The 21,456-nt window shown below is 39.8% G+C and overlaps 1 protein-coding gene across 1 annotated transcript in view; it reads left to right on the top strand.

Annotated features, from left to right (window-relative positions):
* Positions 1-21,251, top strand: part of rfx6 (regulatory factor X, 6) — a 72,863-nt gene extending 51,612 nt beyond the window's left edge. Inside the window, exons 16-19 of the mRNA XM_085998213.1 lie at positions 202-408; positions 4,282-4,788; positions 8,782-8,994; positions 19,014-21,251. Coding sequence (XP_085854339.1) covers positions 202-408; positions 4,282-4,788; positions 8,782-8,994; positions 19,014-19,195 — 1,109 coding nt within the window. The 3' untranslated portion in view covers positions 19,196-21,251. The remainder of the gene's footprint in view (positions 1-201; positions 409-4,281; positions 4,789-8,781; positions 8,995-19,013) is intronic.
* Positions 21,252-21,456: the final 205 nt, after the last annotated feature.

Here is a 21,456-nt window from a genome sequence, read left to right as displayed (position 1 = left end):
ATTCTAAATTTTATCTAGAAATTTCCTAAAACATTCTAACACGTTCCTTTATTTTTGTGCTAATTCATGATATTTTCTCTGTTTTCTCTTTTCCATAACTGACATAAGTAAACAGTTTTCATGATAACCGCTCTGCAGTGTGATTAAGTGGTCCCTGCTGATTCATGCCATTATTAAGTGTTTTTCTGCTTGCCTCTACAGATGCTAGTAAAGCAACATTCACAGCATCCCCCAGCTCCTGTTTTCTTGCAAACCGCAATAAAAGCACGTTGCTCTCTAATGATGCCATGGTAAAAAATGAATCTCTGGCAGAGCAGCCATATACATCTCTATCAGCAAGCCAACACAACTTAGCTACCAGTGTGACTCCATTCCCAAATGCTGAAAACGACACTCTTCAAATGACAGGTAAGAACATAGTCATGTAATTTTATCAACACTGCAGGGTGATTATATTAAACTTCTTTATGACTGACACACTGATCTGCATTCAAATCAGTTTCTGTGGTTAGTTCCAAATGATCCACATAAAATAAACCCTTCAAAACCGAGTAGGAATAAAAAGGAGAAAAAACTTCCAGTGGTAGAAATCTGAAATAAAAACACAAAATACTATAAATGTAATGGCAGAGTATCATTATCTGTAAAGAGTAGCCTGTGTTTTTTCTTTACAGATGCCTATGGACCTGCTGTATATTTCCAGCAATTTCTGTTTTTATTCTTTTGAAAACACACTTCTATGGCTCTGAAAGAGTAGCTTTCCTTGATAATTCTGTCTATTACCCAAATTCTTTCTTATCTTTTCACTTAGAAAACTTAGATTAATAAATTAATTCTGTATCCAAACTAGATCAGTAGGTACTGAAAGTAACTCAACTGCAGGCCATACCGATTAACTACTCTATCAGGATGAAGACAGTTTCTCTGACTGATCTTACTCGCTACCGGGCTAACCGGAGCGACGACCTGTTTGATGGGGTTGGCTAGATTTTTGATAAAGAAAATCTAGATCTCCTTAAGCTCCACTGAAGAAAGTAATGATTTTTTTCTAACTCTTTACATACAAATCATTTCCTCCATTTACTACATTATTCTATTCCATTTATATTAAGACAAGGATCACTACCTTATCTGACTCCATGCAAAGAATTGTCCCATTGGTCTTTATTCCTTAATCAAGAGGAATATTCAGGACTTTCCTTCAACATCTCTTTCCAACTTCCCCTTCAATGTCAGAAACGATTACCTCAGTTTATTTCACGGAGAGACTAATAATATTCTTTCCTGTCTAGCTAAATGGAATTATATTATGTTTTAGGGCATCACCGGATATTTTTATTACGCTCAGCACCAAAGACCATTCCTATAAGGAAACCTCACTCCTTATGAACCAGAGTGTGGTTTTGTATACACAATAACCAAAATTTGCAGTCGAAGGCTTCCCGTGGGCGGATGCCTCCGACCTGTAAAAAATCTACAAATTTACCTGGAGGTCCGGGAGGTACGGAGCTTCGCGCTCCTGGGCCTCTCCGGGTACGCGCGAGCAAGCACCCCTAGGATCATGTGGGCCGGCTCAACCAATAAAAGAAGGGAATCCCCATTCATACTTATGGAAGTTCTGTACAAATGGAATCCCCATAAATATGAATGGGGATCACTTAAATACACAAACATGTGAAATAAATGTTAAAAAAATACATATTTAAAATTAGTTAAAATGCCATTGAATTAAATATTTTTAACAAAAATTAAATGTTTTGAAAGAAGTGTTTATATGTTTTAATGGGGCTAAAAATAAACTTATCTTATTGGACAGGGTTTTTAAAGTATAAATGAGTGATAAAATTTTATTTTTCTATTTTTTTAAACTCTTATGATGGTAAAAGCAGGCCTGAGTTTCACAAGCATTCAGTGAGCGGAAGTTGGGCAAATATCGCAACTCTCCACCTGCGGAGGCTCTTTTCCTGGGGATGTGGATCATCTGTCAAGAGAATCCTTGACAGATCGCAAGTTCCGGGGCTTCACGCAGGTGTTTCGCATGCCTAAACCCGGAACTTGCGTGGCCCCTACGGGTGCATACTCACCTCGTACACACCCGTGGGGGTCGCAAAATACGGCCCAATATCTAGTAATGTAGTGTTGGCCAAGGATCGAACGGGAATCTTTGTCATTATAATGAGCTGCTGAATTGAGATGAGCCCTCTTGTGCTATACAGGGGGCCTGGAACAAAGGGACGTGGATATAAGATTAAATATAGCAGATTTAGGAGAAAGGGCAACAGAAACTTTATTATACAGGGGTTGTGAGGCTGTGGAATGCATTACCAGAGTTAGTGATTGAAGTAGAGACCACATCAACATTTAGCAATAGGTTAGATAGGTAGTTGAAGGAAAAAGGAATAAAGGGATATGGGAACAAGGCAGGCAGATGGGATTAGGACTACTGCTATGCTAACTACGATAGCATATGCTGATAATGCAGCCTCATTATTTGCTCCCAAATCGCCATTTGGAAAAGCAGGTTCCTGACAAATTGGTCACAGGAGATATATTCAGACTCACACCTGCAAGTCTCCATACTGCTGGCTGGGTCTTGCAAAAACAAGGCTTATACCAATTCTTTGTGGTTAGCATTGACAAATATATTAGTGTAGTAAAACTGTTATACGTTGACTAAAATGTACTTTATTCATAATCTTGCCACACCCTGAAGTAGAAATTGCACAAGAGTTTACACATGACAGACTGAGTGGCAGATTTATTTTGACAGACATGATGCAAGCAATATTCAGGATTACATTTACAACCTTTGAACAAATTTCCTATGTCCACTTACAAACCTTTCCTTGGGGTCAAAAGCAATTATTTTTACAGTCATCACCAGTTATCAGTTCTTATGATAACACTAAGCTCTGCCTCACTTTACTGACACTGTAGCCATTTAATACCCGTGTGAGTTAGGTTTTGGGTATGGCACGTGCAAAAATAACTTTCTGATCGCAAGACATTTCTTCCATTAAAGAATGCAGGGGAACTTCCATTTAAGAACACTTCAATTGCCATCTTGGTTATCTGTCAAAATTAGAATTTTCACAGGACAAAACCTTGTGTAAGATATTGAAACAACATAATGTTTCCTTTGTTCTTTGTATTGATTCCTTGTATTGATTCCTTATAGCTTTACATAACTAGGACTGAATCTTCATTGCTTCTTGTCATTGTCAGATGTACTTGTCATTGTGTTAATTAATGAGCTCTAAAAATAATTGAAAAACATAGCCTTTTTAAAGTTTCAACTCGATGACAAATAAAAAGAGTGATTCTTAACATTTTTGAGTGAAAAGATTTTTCCTAATTTCATTGATAGTGGAAAGCTGATGCATATTCCGATGAATAATAGTATGTTCCATTGTGCTTAAGCAATGATATATTACTAAACTAGAGTAGGTCTGGAGAAACTATACAGGTTCCAAATAATGCAAGTGTGGCAAACCACAAAGGCAAAAGCATACCGCTTATATTAAAGCAAATTACAATAGGCTCAGGTCAAGTAAAAGAACATCCTTGTGCCCAGTTTTGAAGTTTCTGCTCATTTCCCCAGGTGTTAAGCTAAAGCTCCATCTATGCAGGGGGGCTATATCTGTGAAAAACATCAATGTCCAACTTGGTCTGAAGGCTGTGACTATTAAGACCAACCCTAAATGAGATGGTCCTTTATTCACTTTCTAGGAGGATAACATGTTCACTGAAGAGATGAAATGCTTGTGCATCTCTTTCAAATGTTAACATACCATTGATTTTTTTTGTGCACTGGCTAATGGGAAAGAAAGAAAATGAGCATGGAAACATATTGCTGCAGGTATGGCTGAGTTTGCATCATTTAAAACAGAGATGAGGAGGACTATCTTCTCTCAGAGGGTAGTGAATCTTTGGAATTCTCTACCTCAGAGAGCTGTGGAGGCTGAGTCATTGAATATATTCAAGGTGGAGATAGACAGATTTTTGAAAAACAGGGGAGTCAAGGGTTATGGAGAGCGGGCAGGAAAGTGGAGTTGAGGCCAAGATCAGATCAGCCATGATCTTATTGAATGGCGGAGCAGGCTCGAGGGGCCAAATGGCCTACTCGTGCTCCTATTTCTTATGTTCTTATGTAGAACTGGCAGGTGTGCCAGACAAAGGAAAACTCGAGGACAAATGTTTAGGTCATGAATACGCAGTCCACTGTGCTAGGTCATGAAAGCTACATTTCCTGTAAATACTGTTTTTGTCCTTTGTTTACAGATCCTATGGAACTTTCTCACAATAACGGTCATGTGATCACCCCACCTCTGTCTCCTGCTTTGGGCAACAGAGGAAGTGTAATCAACCAAGGACCAATGGCTGTAAGGTCTCAGAATGGCAGCTCAGCATTATCTGTCCATACGCACTGTCACACGTACCCAGACTCCCTCTACCAGACATTGTCCCAGCCCAATCAAAACTACTATGGCACTAGCTCCAACTATCAAACCATGTTCAGGAATCAGACACATGCCTCTTCCGCAGTCTACCACCACAGAGCGGATCCCAGTCGTTTCACTTCTTTCAATGATCAACCTGTTTCAAGGGACTACTTCAGCAGTAGCTGTGCCGTGTCACCCTATAACTCCAGACCGCCATCTAACTTTGGGTCATCCTCAAATCCACAGGAAGCACACAACATGCAGTTGCTGAACGCAGGCACCTTTAACTTTTTGGGGAATTCGGTTGCATGTCAAGGAGCATCATTTCCTTCCACCGGCTCTAATGGTAAATATCAATAGATAAAGTCAATAGCATTTATTCATGTAGAGAGTGCATTTGGGGAGGGCTAACAAGGAAAGGGAATACACATTAAATGGTAGGACACTAAGTAGTGTAGAGGAACTAAGATCCCTGAAGGTAGCAGGCCAGGTAGATAAGGTGGTTAAGAAGGCATACGGAATGCTTGCCTTTATTAGCTGTGGCATAGAATACAAGAGCAGGGGGGTTATGCTTCAACTGTATAAAACACGAGTTAGGCCTCAGCTAGAATACTGTGTGCAGTTCTGGTCACCACATTACAGGAAAGATGTGATTGCACTAGAGAGGGTACAGAGGAGATTTACAAGGATGTTGCCCGGAGTAGAGAATCTTAGCTATGAGGAAAGACTGGATAGGCTGGGTTTGTTTTCCTTAGAACAGAGGAGGCTGAGGGGAAACCTTATTGAGGTGTATAAAATTATGAGGGCCTAGATAAAGTGGATAGAAAGGACCTATTTCCCTTAGCAGAGGGGTCAAAAACCAGGGGGCATAGATTTAAAGTAATTGGGGGAAGGTTTAGAGGGGATTTGAGGGGAAATTTCTTCACCCAGAGGGTTGTGGGGGTCTGGAATTCACTGCCTGAAAGGGTGGTAGAGGCAGAAACCCTAAAAAGTACTTGAATGTGCACTTGGGATGCTGTAACCTGCAGGGCTACGGGCCAAGAGCTGGGAAGTGGGATTAGGCTGGATAGCTCTTATGTTGGCCGGTGCGGACATGATGGGCCGAAATGGCCTCTTTCCGTGCTGTAACTTTCTATGATTCTATGATGCTATGAGAGCTTCTTTCCTTCAGAGAATGCCTGTGATTGTAAATATGTGCAAGAGAAGCGATATTCCACTTTCAGTCAAGAGTGGATTTGAACTCAAACCTCCGAGCTGAAAATCAAGCCCTGTAGGGCTGAAATTAATGGGCAAACCACCATTTTTAATCCTTATCTGAAGGATTGGCTAAGGATTAGGAGAAACAGAAGTTAAAATTTGGATTCATATTCAGCACATTTAACACATTTTGCTGTATGGGAAAGGTTGTAAAATGTTCTACTAGCTTTAAATTTATTACAGTCCAATTTTTAAAAATGCCTCAATGACAGAGAAGACAATCATTTAGACATATCTTCCCAGTGCAGTGTTTGTTTGGTGATGGCCACTTCCTCGAGCTTGTATTACAGCTTGTAATCCTGACTTCCTCAGCTTAAGAGACACCTTTCCGGTAGCAGTTAAGGCAAGTCTAGTCTGCCTGTAGTGAAACCCCTGCCAATATAGCAAGTACTGGGGAAATACAAGGAATCCAGATAAATCTATTGATTAACTTGTTCCCCTTTGTTAGTCGAGCCCATTAACTGAGTAACTAAGCAGTAAAATTAGAGTCTCCACCATTGTGAGCTGGTATCGGCTAATATAGAATATGTAAAATAGAAACAGAAAATGCTAGAAATACAATCATGTCTGTCTGCATCTAAAAGAGAAAAGACAATAGTTCAGACTCTTTAGCAACATTTTCCTGCTAGGCTGCAGTTTCCACAGGCAATGAATCCCATAAGAACCAAAACCTACATCTTTATTCACCATTACCTTTGTATTAATGTGGGCAGATTTAACAATTAACCTTAACTGTGGTAAATTATTTACTGGAGAACACTAGAAATGTCCATCACATCCTTATGTCACCTCAGAAGGCGGAAAATAGCACACTACCAGATCATTCTGCATGCACTAAGGCTACTGGGTCAGATTTATTTATAGGTGAATGATATAGAAAGATGCTGATCCAGTAGAAGAACCAAACATGCACAATATATATGAACTGGTCTGTCTGTTTATAAATAAGAATAGACTAAAAGGGTAATTTTCTGACTCTGTGCTCTTGATGGGGAGACTTACCCAACCAAGCACATACTGAAAATTCTGGCTTACTCTGTGCGCAACTTTCCAACCATTAATCTTCTCTCTGCAAGCGTGAAGTCAGAAAATGACTCACCAAGTCCAAATTGTTTGCAGCTTTTCTCAGCAAGCACTTGGTAACACAATGTTTGATTGTGATTTAATATGAGAATGACTGCTACAAGTTGCTGTTTCCACATCCCTTGTAAAGGTTGAGCAAAATGAAAGACAAAAAACAAGAGATCACAAGAGGCTGTATAGTTTGTAAAATGCAAATCACGGAATATATATTGTGCGATGTATTCCTGTCATTTGGGTCTAATTTGAATGATATTAGAGTATTATTAGGATGGATTCCATGTCCCCTGTTATTTCTTGTGGGGAATCCTGGAAGTGGTGAGTATGCAGAGAGTAAGTGAAGCAGATCCCTGAATGATTTCTTGCCCTGTCTTCTGGAGCTTGGTAGTTTTAAAGCATGTTGTTCGTTTAAAAAAAAATTGAAATGCAACTAGATAAGACCAAGATCCTGATTGCATCTTGCCTGTTGCTCCATAATTGGCAGGAACTGTCACTACAGGCTGTAATTCCAAGAAGAAAACTGAAAGTGCATGTCCTTTATTGGTCAAGGTTGGTCAAGATTTCCTTCTGGATTTATTCCAACTCCCTAGTTTCCTGGAGTAACTCTGATGGAAAATCCCATCCAACATTTTTACTGCTTTTCCCTCCAGTAGAGGGTACCTACCTTCAGTTGTCTTCCTGATGCTTGAAGGTCCTTCCTGAGTCCCAGATCTTTGCTGCCAAGAGGCCAGGTCATAGCTTGCTTCCATATCTTCACCAGTGCCAACTTTGACCACTTGATATGAACAACATGACAGCAAAATAGTGCCATATTTCTCCAACCCCTATTCAATTTTCCCTTTACCTGCAGGAAGGTATCATGGTCATTGCTCCATGCCCTCCTTCTGTGGCACAGCTCAAAGTGAGAACTGAGTGCAGCAGGTTACAAACCTGCAGCCTCCCACTCCACAACAGTGAGCATCGCTGAGTGTTAGTCTTCTAAAACTCAGCATCACTGCAACATTCAAATTATATTTTTAATTGTTATATTTTTGATGTTACAGTATTAATTTTTCTAAGTGATTACAGGCTGAATGATAGGTTAGTTCGGGTAAATTGTGGAGCAATGAACAAGAAGCACTCAACATCTTAGCCTTATCTAAAAATATGTATCTAGTTTGTGTTTTTTTTGGTTAACAATATGATTTAAAACTCCCAAATACCTTTTGGGATATTGCATCTTTAATCTTATGGGGCTGCAAATCCCCAAAAGTGCCAGGATATGCCCACTGGAAACCTCTGCCACTGACCCCAGCAGACTTTCTGAGGTCAGGTCGACGTTTCCTTCTTTGAATACCAACACATTAGTTCTGGGGGGGGGGGGGGGAAGGCGCGGTGCGGCAGATTTATTGGGTTCCCCCTCGGTACCCTTTGTAAAGAGGCCACAATGTCTATCAAAAATATGTCTCTCCTTTGGGGATTGAGGCCATGATCCAGATCTGGTCCACCAGGTGGACCTCATCTCCACCTTGTTTCTTGAACCACTGCTTAAATTGGGTCAAAGCCAATTTGCAGCACAATTTGGGGCATCCACTGACTAGGGAGGAAGAGGCTGGTGTGCCAGCAGAAGATTTTAAAGCATTTTATTAGCTGGTACCTGCAATTGGCTGCCATAGGACAACTGCCTGTAAAATGATTGTTGGCCGCACTTCTATTGGGAGGTAACCATGCAGGCTTACACTGCATTGGAGCAACTGAGACAGGACTAGCTGCAATTTGGGCAGATGATGTCATCCTGCTAGTCTTGCCTCTTTTAATGATGTCCGCACTGAAGAGATGATGGGTGGAAGAAAGGCCTGCCTCCACTTCTGGCAGAAACCTCAATGCTGGAAAGGCGGCAGAGATCTGGCATTACCGGATCGGGTCCTGCATTGAAATCCGCCCAGCGCCCTAGATGTACCCAAAATATCGTGGACTCTTGGGGCCAATGTTTATTTCATTGCGTCTGTTTTTTAAATTGCAGGATACTATGGCAACAATAACTACCCAGAATCCCACAGACTGGGGTCCATGATTGACCAACACGTATCTGTTATTAGTAGTGTTAGCAGCATTCGCTCAGTAGCTGGTTACAATGACATCCATGATCCACTCAACATTCTGGATGACAACGGAAGGAAACAGGCAGGATCATTCTATGCAGACTCAGCCCCATTAGCCTGCCGAACTCCTGTAGGTGAGTTGATGAGATAAGGATCATACATTTAACCATTTCTATGTTTCTGTTCACAATAAGCATTCATAAAGATCTGTATATAGATATTGGCACCAAAAAACCATGGGCTGCAAACCCGATATTTACAGTAGGATTGTGCCCACCAATGCTCTCCAAGGCTAACTCAATTGGAAAATCCAGTGCCTGCTCACCACTGGGGGCAGGAGACATGCTCAGACCTCCCCCGGTCCTAAGCCAAATCCTCTTTGCCCCCCCCCACCGGTGTAAGGTGACTTATCAAAATATGTATTTTTAAAATTACCTTTTTTTGGGGGCCAAGCTGCTTACCTAAACTGGATTCCTTGGGGGAAAAATTCAGTATCGCCCCTTTTGGGGCGCCATTATCGGCCGTGCGCAAAAGTTTAGCGCCTGGCGCTAATTATCGCCTCCGAAGGCAAACTAGGCTTTTATCGCCCCTAGAGGTAAATCAGGCGCTTCACACCTATCTTAAGGCACAAAGGCCGAGGAGCGAGGCGCTACGTCAGAGCGCTGGCGAAGCAAGGAAGGGCAAATCAAAATGAACCTGCATAGTGCTGCTCAGTACCCAAAACTCCTTCACACAGCGTTGAATCTCTCCAGAAGTCTCTCTCTCTCTCAGAATGCGTGGTGCAAAGACGTCACTAACAAAAAAAGGCAGGAAGCGGTCACCTTTAAATAGGGCTCCCCTAGACCCTTTCTGACTGCAAAACGCTCCCCTCAACCTGTCGTTGCTAGCGGCAGACGGTAAGGCAGGGGGCGCCACTCAATATCCGGTCGGGGGCGCTACCGGGGCGTTGCGCACTTGACTGACGTCATGATCTGCCAGCGCAGGAGATCGTGGCAGTTGTGTTTAGCGCTGCCGCAAAATGTCTAGTTAATTTCGCGAGCAGCGCAAACATCGCCGAGCCCGGGCACTTGTTGCTTTGCGCCCCATTAGCGCCCTCTTAAGGCATTAACGGGAAACGCAAACAACTGAATTTTTCCCCCCTTGCTCCATGCTCAGGGCCCACTTCTGCAAATCATAAGCTGGGACACCTCAATTAGTGTGGATTTCTATAAAGACGGTCATGTTTAACCAACCTTATTGAATACACGCATAATACCCACACACATATAAATATATACACACATTTACTCTGCTTGCAGATGTGCAATGGAGTGGGCTCTGATCACCTCCTTTCTTGACCATGCTAGAATATCTGATGTCAGAGTCACCTAATTTGTGTTGAAACAGAAGGCACCTGTTCTACTATTGGGTACTTCTTGGGTACCTGCCAGGGTAACAGGAAAAGTAACACAGGAAATCTACTTTTTGAGTCACCGGGCAACATTTCTGTTTGCTGATATCCGATGAGCGGTTAAGGCCTGGATTCCCAGGTGAGCGCCACCTGTGCCACTCAAACAACCTGTATGCTGCGTTCATCTTGACATCCAGGTCACTAGGTAGTAGAGAGCCTGGGGTTGAGGAGATTCCTGGTGTGGGAGGTCCCCCTCCCTGACCCTGTCACACCCCCTTGATGTCATTGACCATGTTTGTAGTGGACGGAGGTTCTGCCTAACCAAGCCCGATCAGAAGTTAGCAGCCTAGGCGGCGACCCAGTATATCCAAGTTCTGCCCGATTGCCCCGGGGCAAGGCTGTACTCCAGGCTGATTTACATCAGAAGTGTGCCTCTGGCCCCATGGAAATTTGGGGCCAAAACTTCCATGTAACAATTCCGTAGCTGTTAAAGAATAATAGGCTCAACTTATTAAACTTATTTTCAGCTGCTGCAAAATGTTGATTGTGATGCTTTGCGGCCTCATACAGAAACTGCACTTTAGACTTGTTCATGCCACTAACTAGAGCTCCACAATGCAAAGATTTCAATTGTGTTACAATGAGGATTCATTTTTAATGTGGGTGTCTGAAAGAAATAGAATCATTGCCTGTAACCCATCTCCTGAATATGGGGGGAGATTTTCCTCAGCTATATGCCTGGGGGTTGTTTAGTTCCTGGGCACAACTGGTGGGGACTCACGACATTCTCCACTCCTTTTGCATTGCCCTGGAATTTTGAGGTTTCCTCTGAAGTGTCTATCTGACACTTTGAGGTAGGAAAATGAGGCAGGAGGCACGGAGAGGAGACGGAGTGCTTGTGCTTGGAGCAGGGGCAAACATGGTGCTTCTTTGTAATGAGGCAGGAGAGGCTTAACTGTGCCTCCCGCCTCAGGAGAAATGGGCCTTAGGCTCTGTGTCCAGCCCTGCTCAGATTGGAGGATCTGAGCGAGGCCTGGGGAAAACTTATGGCCCAGCCAGAAGTTAGGTGTGTTCTTTCTAAAGAGCCAGGAGGAACTGTAGCCAGAAGGTTCCAATGTTGGCGGCAAAATCGTTGAGCAGGTCTGAAAGGTCTGCAACAGCAGCAGGATTTCCACTTCCGTTTCCGGGCACAAGGCCCTGACAATGGGCAGGCCTACCTCAAGCCAATTTAAATGACCTGAAAATGCAAATACACGCGTGCTCATGTCAGATCAGATAGAGTGCACTTCGGATGCACTCTGCCTAACGAGCATCAAGACAGGAGGTGGAACAAAATTGAGATCATTTTATTTTCTTTTTACATTGAAATTTATTAATGCAACAGGCTACTAAGAATCAACTGAGCTTTGTTTCTCTCCTTTTTGTGGAAGGGAGAATCATTTGATAGTGTAGTGCCAAATTTGTCTCACCAAATATACCCTATCGTAGTACTTTTGCACTTAAAGGAATCCCCACATACTGTAATCAATAGAATCTTCTCAGTTTAAGCATTGACATACCAACAACAGCAACAGTGTCTATTTATATAGTGCCTTTAACTTAAAAAATGTTCCAAGGCACTTCACAGAATAGGCAATGAAAACCAAGGCAAGGAATCTATTTACACTGATAATCTGCAGGGACAACGGACCTTCGACCAAAAGGAGTTGATGTTCTTATTCATTAACAATCATTGTTCTGGGCCATTCTGGATCCACTCTTGTGGAAATTATTTAAACATAGAGAAATTTTGAACTGAATCTTCTGCCACTTTTTTTTGAATGGTGCTTAAAATGGTGGAAAGCAAGCATAATCAGTATGCAGTGCACAGAACATTTCCTGGATTCTGAAGTGGACATCCTAATACAAAAACTGTTGAGCAATAACAACTAAACTTATTTTTGGTATCTTATACCTGACGGAGAAAAAGAAGAACTTGGAAAAAATAGCTGCCCAGCTAAATGCTGCTTCCATGTCTCAACAACAACTGGCTTTCATATAGTGCCTTTAACGTAGAAAAGGCCAAAAGCTCATAGGAGGACTTCCAGAAGTTATTTCCATAAACAAACTAATGATCAAATGGTTCTTGAAGGCACAATGAGGTAATTTACTCCCATCCGAAAGATCCATCTGGGTGATGAATAAAACTCACAGCTGATCCTTCAAGCGATGATCTATAGTTTAGGAGGAGGAGGAGGAGAACTTGTAACCTGATTCGGACTAACAAGATGGTAAGTTCTCTCTGTTAATGCATTCAACCAAAATATACACACATGATATTTTGAAATTTGTTTCAGTTTGGTACTTTTAAATACAGATTAGTTGACATGGCAATTAAAAAATTATGGCTAATAAGGATACAAGTATGGAATGAGAAGAGTCCATTTATGCCATCAAGACCACCAGCCCTGTACAATTTGCATTGTTACAAATGTTCCCTATCTTGTTTACTTTACTCAGAAAAACATCAATGACCACCATTAAAACTTCCAAGAAATTATGTCTTTGAACCTTCTGACCCTGAAGGCAATTGAGCAACAAAAATTTAGTATTAAATCTACATTACTTAACACCGACCAATTAGATTGATATACTATACCTGTATAAGAGAATGGTAAATGAATGCTTTTTAATGCTTGATCATGTAAATCAGTACTGTAACTAGAGAGATGCATTAACAATTGATATATGTTGCCAAAATAAATCCTCATTTGAAAGTAGATTCTAAGTTTTGTAAGAGAATCAGTATTTATAGAAATGCAGGAAATGTTACAATGTGGCTGTTTAGCTTATCAAGCCCACTCCTTGTGGTTGATATTGGCCTTCTCATTATATCCCTTAATCCTTTATTTCTCCAGAAAAATAATTTGTTATTTCTTGAACTCATTATACTATTTTATTCAATATCCTTCTATGGTGATTTATTTCATATTTTGATGACCCTTTATGTTAAACAATTTTTTTGCCTAAATTCTCTATGTACTCCTATTTTTCATCATATGCCACTAATTTTCACTGGGATTCTCCAGGTCATTTGCTATAACTTTGACAGAAAACCCACGGATACCCCGGAAAAACAGCATAAACAGCATCTTCGTCTTTTCTCTGTGGTTTCTGCGGATCCTCCACCCAAGTTACAGTGGACGATCAGGAGAACCTCTGTGGAAATTCAACCCCCTAGTTTTTAAACCATTTATTAGTGCTAATGATTTATTAAAGAGATGTCCAAGGTAGAATCTTTTCAGATTCCAAATTACACACATGATGAGAAAATCTTCTTTTAGGAATTGTAAATATGAGAATGAATGGTAATGTCCTTTTTCTCCCATTATAGATGGTCACCACTATACCAGAATCCTCAAGGGTAAGCAGTGCTCCAATGTCTTCAGTGGTAGAAAGCATTAGCCAATGAAGGGTGAGTCACAAGAAGCAGGACCTCTGCAAAAGGAGGATCTGGAAAAGAAGAAAGAAGAGGGCATTACTACCAAAACTCTTTTTATCAATGTGCTTGGTTGGGTTGGGTCTTTCATACAAGTCCTTTTAACGTCCAGGTGATTTATCCCTTGCTTCTAAAAAAAATCCTGCACATTCAGAACTAAATTAATTTGCATAATCAAGTCAGTTTGGCTTTCTGAAGTTTCAGGACTCCATCCAGACTGGGTTGGAATTGTCACAAGTGAGTGGACAATCATGTTGCTGCTTCAGACAACATTCAGATCAATCTCACTTAATCTGCTGAGATGTAAAACTAGTTTCAAGGGTTGCAAGGCTGAAGGGGACAGAGAGATCATCTGCTCAGACTGGTGATCCAACTCCACGCCCTCTAAAAGGATAAATGGATTGTCATCCAATAAATAGTTGCCATCAATTTTCTCACTTTTTCTACAAGCAGCTCACATTCTCTGCCTCATGCAAGGCACTGAGAAGGAGATATAAAGACTGGGATTGGGCAGTCTTTCTCATCCAATACCATTAAAATTGCAAAACATTTAAAATAAAATATCTAAAATTGTAGTTGTTCAGAATTAACTATGTAAAGACAATAAATAAAGTAATTTGCTTGTGACTTGAAAAGGCTCTTGCATTTTTGCTCTGTAGTTGGTATCCATTTCTAAGTACCCTTACATGACTAGTTGCCTACAAAGAGAATATACTAATCCAAAAATATTTAGTGCAAAATGTATTATATGGAAGATAAAATAATTGTACAAGTAACTACATGAAATCAGAGTGAATAGAAGGAACCAACAAGATCTCAATTTTAGGAATTGTGCATTTGAATTAGATTGGTCCTTATTAGTAGTCATTAATAACTAAATAATAGCAATTTTTGTGATATTATTCAGGAACTGGGTATCATTTCGGATATCTAAGGTTACTCTATTCACAAAGTCAAACCTAATGATCAAATTCCCATTATTGGCACACAAATTTGTCAAAACGACTGCCAAAACACTATACTGTACTGAAAGCAGCCAAAGATTCTCATTGTCAGAAATCAGATATGGACACTGATCAGTACATCAACACTGGCAAGGGCAATTGACACAACACCGCAAGATCTCCAAGGATGGATGCTCAGGCATAACCATCAGGGTAAACAGAACAAGATGAATCCTATCTGAACAACCAGGATTTATCAGCATCTCAAAATATAGCACAGCTACTAATTTACTTCAGAGATTTTACTTTATCTGGTTGAATTTCTACTATAATCCCACAGGGAATGACAATGTATACCAGAAAATGTGGCAACCTTCTGCTGAGTCTACTGTAGTGCACCTCTTGATCATTTGAGGCACCAAAATGCATACTCAGATGATCAGTTGTCTGCTAGATTTTAGAATCTGTGGACATGAAAATATGAGAATGAGCACTAGATGCAATGACATCAGAAGTCATTTCTTTATAAATGGGTTTATAATTTATTCTGCAGCTAACAAACAGAAGAAATCTTCGCCATTGAGAGAATACTGATTTTCACCAAAAGTGCTGACATCATTTTTCAGGATTTCAAATTGTAACCAATGTCATCTGAAACATATAAACATAGAGATAGCATTTGGAAGGGAGAATACAAAAGAATAGAATATAATAAATTGACTGAACAATTAAATTGTTCTTCATAGACAATAATTTGTCATTTATTCTCTCCCAACTGTTCCAAACATAGGATGCCATTTCTCTTAGACAATTCCAAATTTCTCATTTTATCTCCAGCCCTGAAAACCATCTGTGCATTCATGATATCTTCCTTATTCAGGACGGCAGCATGAACCAACCTCCACAGGTGCAATTAATGTTACTCCCACCGAGAGTCATACTTGAGTGTTTGGTGAAAAACTCACGACAATGTTCTTCCTTTTCTCAGGTGACTTGCATGAGTCCGGTGAAACTCACCGTGTACTTTACTTCTGGAGCAATGACATTCAATTGAACCTGGCTCATGTAGCTAGATCCAGTGTTCCAGCATTGTCATACTTAACTTGCAATAGGCGATACAAGGGTAAAAATGCTAGCAGTCATTGAACATGCGGTGTGGTGGAACTTCCACCTACTGCACCACTCCTGCCACAGGGAGCCATAGGCCTCTCAGACCAAAGACAAAAGGTTTTCCAAGTTGCATAATTAGGCTGCAATGCTAGAATATAGTCATCCAAACCTTCTATTCTTGCACTTTACCTGGCCAGACGGCGAGCAAAGTGAGAGACTTTTAGTGCTGGTGGGGCCCACTTGCAGATCAGTATGGTACGTATACCTTCTCTCTGCTGACATAGGTGTTGCTGGGCTTATTAGTGGTTAATCTGCTGGGATTCCTGGGGTATCCTGGGAGTGTCCCCAGACATGTCCTGAAACTGCAAACTGGATTCAATTTGCTGGTGAATCTCTGAAGGAGCAACAATCTGGTTCTACGCCAACTTTCCGTTCCTCTGCTAAGCATAGTCCAGAACTCCATCCCACAAAATAGTGGAATTCCCACCTTACTTATAAAGTGCAAGTAAAGATGGTGCCTGTATGAGTTAATTTTCTAATTTTATTAAGCCTTACTTTCAAAACAAATGTTTGTCCAATGTTATGTTTAATAGGCAAAGATTCTAAAAATTACTAATTATAAATCAATAAATATGCTTCAGGAAATTAATTTGACATCTCTTTTATAATTCAAATACAATCAATATAAAGATAAAGACATTTATCAATGTTTAATGTCAAACAAAAGAGAACTGTCATATGTAGTGGAAGAGCAATAAAATAGGAAGCCCACTTGATTACTTCATCTTTGTAATTAGATTAATTTGGTACATCACACCCATAATAATCTTACTGGCAAGTTTTCTAGGGTGGTGGTTGGGTAGCAGGAGAGGGAAGAGAAACAGGTGGACTGGTGTAAAAAAACGGGGTTAAGATTGGATAAAATGGGGAGGGGGTTAAGGGCAACCAGGAGAATTTTTTTAAATGGTCACCAGGTTATTCCATTGAACACCTATTCCAAATAGACACCGTGTGACTGCAGTGCAGTGCAGGCCAGGCACTCCAGTTGCATCATGGCCAGGCCTTGTAATTTGGACATTTTTCATAGCCCTAATGAGCCGTGCACTGACTGAACGGATTGGGCTATGCTGACCCCATTAGGTGAATTGATGATCTCAGGCCTTCACGTCCAATAATATGGGAAGCGGACACCCAATGCACAACTGCCATTGCATTATTGGCCCCTGTATGTCATCATTTAAGAGACCTTAGTAATTAAAATTTGATTGTTAACTGGTAGATTGTGATTCTACTATCTAAACAGTGAAGGCTGTTATTTAATTTTCTTTTCTAGTTTTTGTTTTGTTTTGTTGCTTTGAGTTTAGGAAATAAATATTCCCGTATCACTATATTTTAATTCTGGTGATTTTATCATTTTGGTCAATAGTAAATGTATTAAAATACAATTTAATTATTAAATAGACAAGAAAGACACAATAAATAATTATTTGTATTACTTTAGGAGCTACAGAGTAGAACTGATGAACCAACTTCTGATGCCAAAATTAGTTATCTTAGATAAATTGACCTTCTGATATGTTTGCTACTGTTTTCCCATCTCATTATCTTCCCTACTATCATATGATCATAGGTAGTCTAATTTATGCCATGAAGCATACGTAAGAGCTGTTAACATTTTTGACATGCACCAAAGCACTAAATTCTGACTTTAGAGGTCAAGAATGTCACTGAAGCTCAACTGAAATACATTTCAGACAACATCCAATTTTCTGTCTGTTGGCAATTATTTTGCTCTGGAAGCTCAAGTAAGTATAATTTTTGTAACTGATTGTTGATTTCCAAAATATTTGGTGATAGTCCAATTACAAATAAATTTGAAGTAGGACTGTCAACCAACTCTTGAATATTCAAATTACACCTTTTAATTGCAGGTTTCTCTCATTTGCTCTTTTCCTCTCGGAGGTAGTGACTCTGGCTGGACATCACTTCTTGACGGCCCTCTGGTTTCTTGCCCAAGTGATCATTCTTCATGAATCTAAACAGCAGCTCAGCAGAGCTAGATTCTGTCTTGACCCAATGTCCACACAAATGTGTTTTCCAGCAGGGGTCAAAGGATAGCAGTAAGAAGCAGAAATTCTGACTAGTTTTCCGCTCCATGGCCAAATGCACTGAGTCAAATTGTAGTGCCTCTACTGCTGCTCTGGCACATCGAGAAACTCTTTCTCTTCAAATGGCCTACTCCTGTTCCTAATGTTATTATGTTACTAAAAGAGATTTTACCCATTGACTCTAGATACTTTATGTTTGTAGTTACCTACATCAACTGCCAACAAGAGAGTGTATAAAATGCAATCAAGAAACTAAGCAATATTCTGTGCAAGAGTTTATTTCATGTACAGTATGTGGGCATATTATACATTTTTTTCCTGTCGATTACAACCAGCATCCTATCTCATAAACATTTAACAGGGTTAGGATGTTGTTATAAAAGGACAACAGCAATTAGAAACATCAATGTTGTGCTGACCTGTGTTATACTTTTTGCTTTGTGTACCTTCTTACGTTTGCCAGTTGCTGTTGTGAAGGATTCCACTGTAAGCAAATTTTCAAGTTTAACTAAGATTTCCTGCGGCAATAAAAATGAAAGGGGTGCAGAAATGATTACTTAGTCTGGGTGAATTTTATTAATAAAATATATTTTGTGGGTTGAATCTTTAAATACTGTATGTTATTGTTCATGACAGTCCTGAAGAGCAGCAATAAAAATGAAGAATCATTAATCTTGTGGCTAGTGTACTGCAAAATGAGTCAGTCTACTGTACTTCAATGAAGTTCATTCCACAAAGCTTGTTTGATGCAGTTTATATCATATAAGTGTGCTTGTATGATATAATAATGCCCCATAACCTCCAGTTGAAATAATGTCATATTTCAATTAAATTTAGTTACTGGCAATTCAGTCCTTTTCTAAAAATTTGAATTATTCAATATCACAAATAATACAGCTAAGTGGGAATTTAGTGCAAAAAATTCAAGTTAATTTGAATTAAGCAACTTCAGATTAACAGTAAACTGTAGATCACTTTTCAAAGAAAGTATGTTCTGATAACATTTTCAGTGTATATTTTCACAGTTCTATGAAAAAAAATTGGTTTTGAGAAGGAATGACTTTCTAGAATCCACACCATAGCATGCTGTTAAATTCTAATTTTTATGTTTTTCTTTTTACAGCTTCACATATGCAAAGTGTGATTTCTTCACCTTCTTCCCAATGCATGTACAGCAACTCAGGTCAATATAATTCTCAGGATACAATGGATGCTCACAGACAACCTGGGGAGGTGACGAACATGGTATCATCTCTACCCCCAATCAACACAGTGTTCATGGGGGCCACAGCTGGAGGAACGTAAAGTGCTTGACTAAGCATTCAAAGTTTTAAACTCCTATCAAATATGCAATGTATCTCAAACAATTACACATTAGTGGGATCATCTGAACAATATTTCAGGAGTTTGACTCCGGTCAGTAAATCCAAGAACTGTGGCATGTCTTCATTACACGCTTTTCTATTTGTTTGGCACTGCCAAACAAATGACGACATAATATACTCGTGGGATATACTCATGGTGGACATTACCAATATCAAGACTAAAGAAAGTTGTTTAGAGTGATAACGTAATGTTTATTTCTGAAAATAAAAAAATAAAATTATACAGATATTAATTTTGAAATAGTAAAATTGTAAAATTCAGTTTATAATTATTTATAATTAGCTGTTATATGCTGCAATCATTTCTGTGTCTAATTATTAGTTAATGATGCAATGTTGCTTGTTATCTGATGTTCATTTGCTGTTGTGTATTTATTCTGTCTGGAGTACTGCTGTTTATTTTCTGTAAAGTTCAATTAAGTTTGTCCCTTTAATTTCAATGACTTTACCTCCTTTCAGCATGTTTATGCACTGACACATTAACGAGAATCTCAGTAAATGAAGTTGCCATTGAGTTATTTTCAGTGGAGTAGAATTTCCTGCAACGGCGATATCGGCATTTTACGCTGTAAATTTTGCCATTTTGCGTGCCAATCTCTCTGTTGCTAACTTACTCCAAAATTTCCTGGTTTTCTAATTAGAATATGCCGCAACAAGCATATCAGCTAATCGGAAGTGGCACAGCTAATGGACAATGTTTATCAGCTTTTAGTACTCGCTAGTAACTTGAAATTAACCTGAAATTGACCAAATATTGGAACATGAATACTAGAGCTTCATGTGAGGATTCATGGCTGCAAATTTGGCACAAAATATCCTGCTATGTGTTGAACATTGTATATTTAGCATTGTGACAGATTGGAAGTGACAGAAAATGCAAGTTGTGTTGTCCGCTTTGCTAACATACCCACTCTGAGCTCCTTGTCAAAGACATTTCTTTCCCTGAATGCAGAGCAGTTTCACCAGCTGTATCGAAACTGAAATTGATACTGGCTGATTTCCATCTGAGATCCTTCGCCAATGACTAAGATGGCATCAGGTTGACGCCGACACGTCACCTGCTGATGCCCCAGTATCTTGCTGCACATATTTTAACTGAAGTTCAGGGATAATGAAAGAATCTCCAAGCTCCTTGCATTAACCCATGGAAATAAAACCATGTTGGGTGCGAGCAGCTCCTGCAGTCAAAGTCGGATTCAATCAGATTTCATCATCCTTACCCAATTCCACCCTGCCAGCCCAAGTTCAAGATATATTGTTGGCATTAAGATTTTCACCTTGATGCTAATCCAATTACAATGTTTACATTTGGAATTATAAATAAATCTCTCATTTGATTTAATAAGCAAATTATAATAAAATAATTTATCACAGTTAATATTGACTGAGTGCTTTGAAATAGATCAGACTCTTTTGTAAATTACGGGGAACTAAGCTCATGCCAACTGGAAATCAGGTTTAAGGGAAACCGATCTTGGAGCAATAAATCACACCACTGCCAGGTCACTAGCACCATTATTTTTCAGTCCAAATGGTAGTGTCGTGAAAACTGGTGTTAATCCAGGAAATCTGTGATCGGCATGGATTTTAGTGTGGAACAGAGCTATGATAATTAACAAATACTGGCGAGAGTAACAGCAGAACGGCACAAAAATCCCAGGAAATTATGGCGTAAGTAATGGTATCAGACTTAAGCTACTTCTTTTGCGTCGTCACCCGGGCCCTATGACATAGATATGGGGTCGATGTTTATACAATATCACTACACTGTAAGAACATAAGAAATCATGGAATGAGAAAAGGCCATTTGATCAGTCCAGCCTGTTGGTTCCAAGACAATGCAATTCTCACACAGATGGGGTGGAATTTAAACACAAAAATTCTACCTGTGTCATTTATATACAATCTGAGTGCTTAAAGTTTGCCCACAATAGAGAACAATGTAAGTTAATGGAGAAAATATTTCCTTTGCCTCTTATTAAAATCATAGTGCTATAAATCTAATTGTTCTGATTACTAACATTTTAATATTTCATCCCAATTATGAATTCGCTTTGCAATTAATGGCCCATATTTTCTGACCCCCAAGGGTGCGTACGCGCCCGTAGGGGCCGCGCAAGTGCCAGTTTCAGGCATGCGAAGCGCATGCGCTGAAAACTGGCACTTGCAATCCATCATCCG

This window comes from Somniosus microcephalus, chromosome 9, assembly GCF_052327205.1.
Source record: "Somniosus microcephalus isolate GS21.2 chromosome 9, FLI_Smic_1.0, whole genome shotgun sequence".
Taxonomy (NCBI): Eukaryota; Metazoa; Chordata; class Chondrichthyes; order Squaliformes; family Somniosidae; genus Somniosus; species Somniosus microcephalus.
The sequence above is the reverse complement of the archived record's forward strand: the minus strand, read 5'-3'. Positions and strand labels throughout refer to the sequence as shown.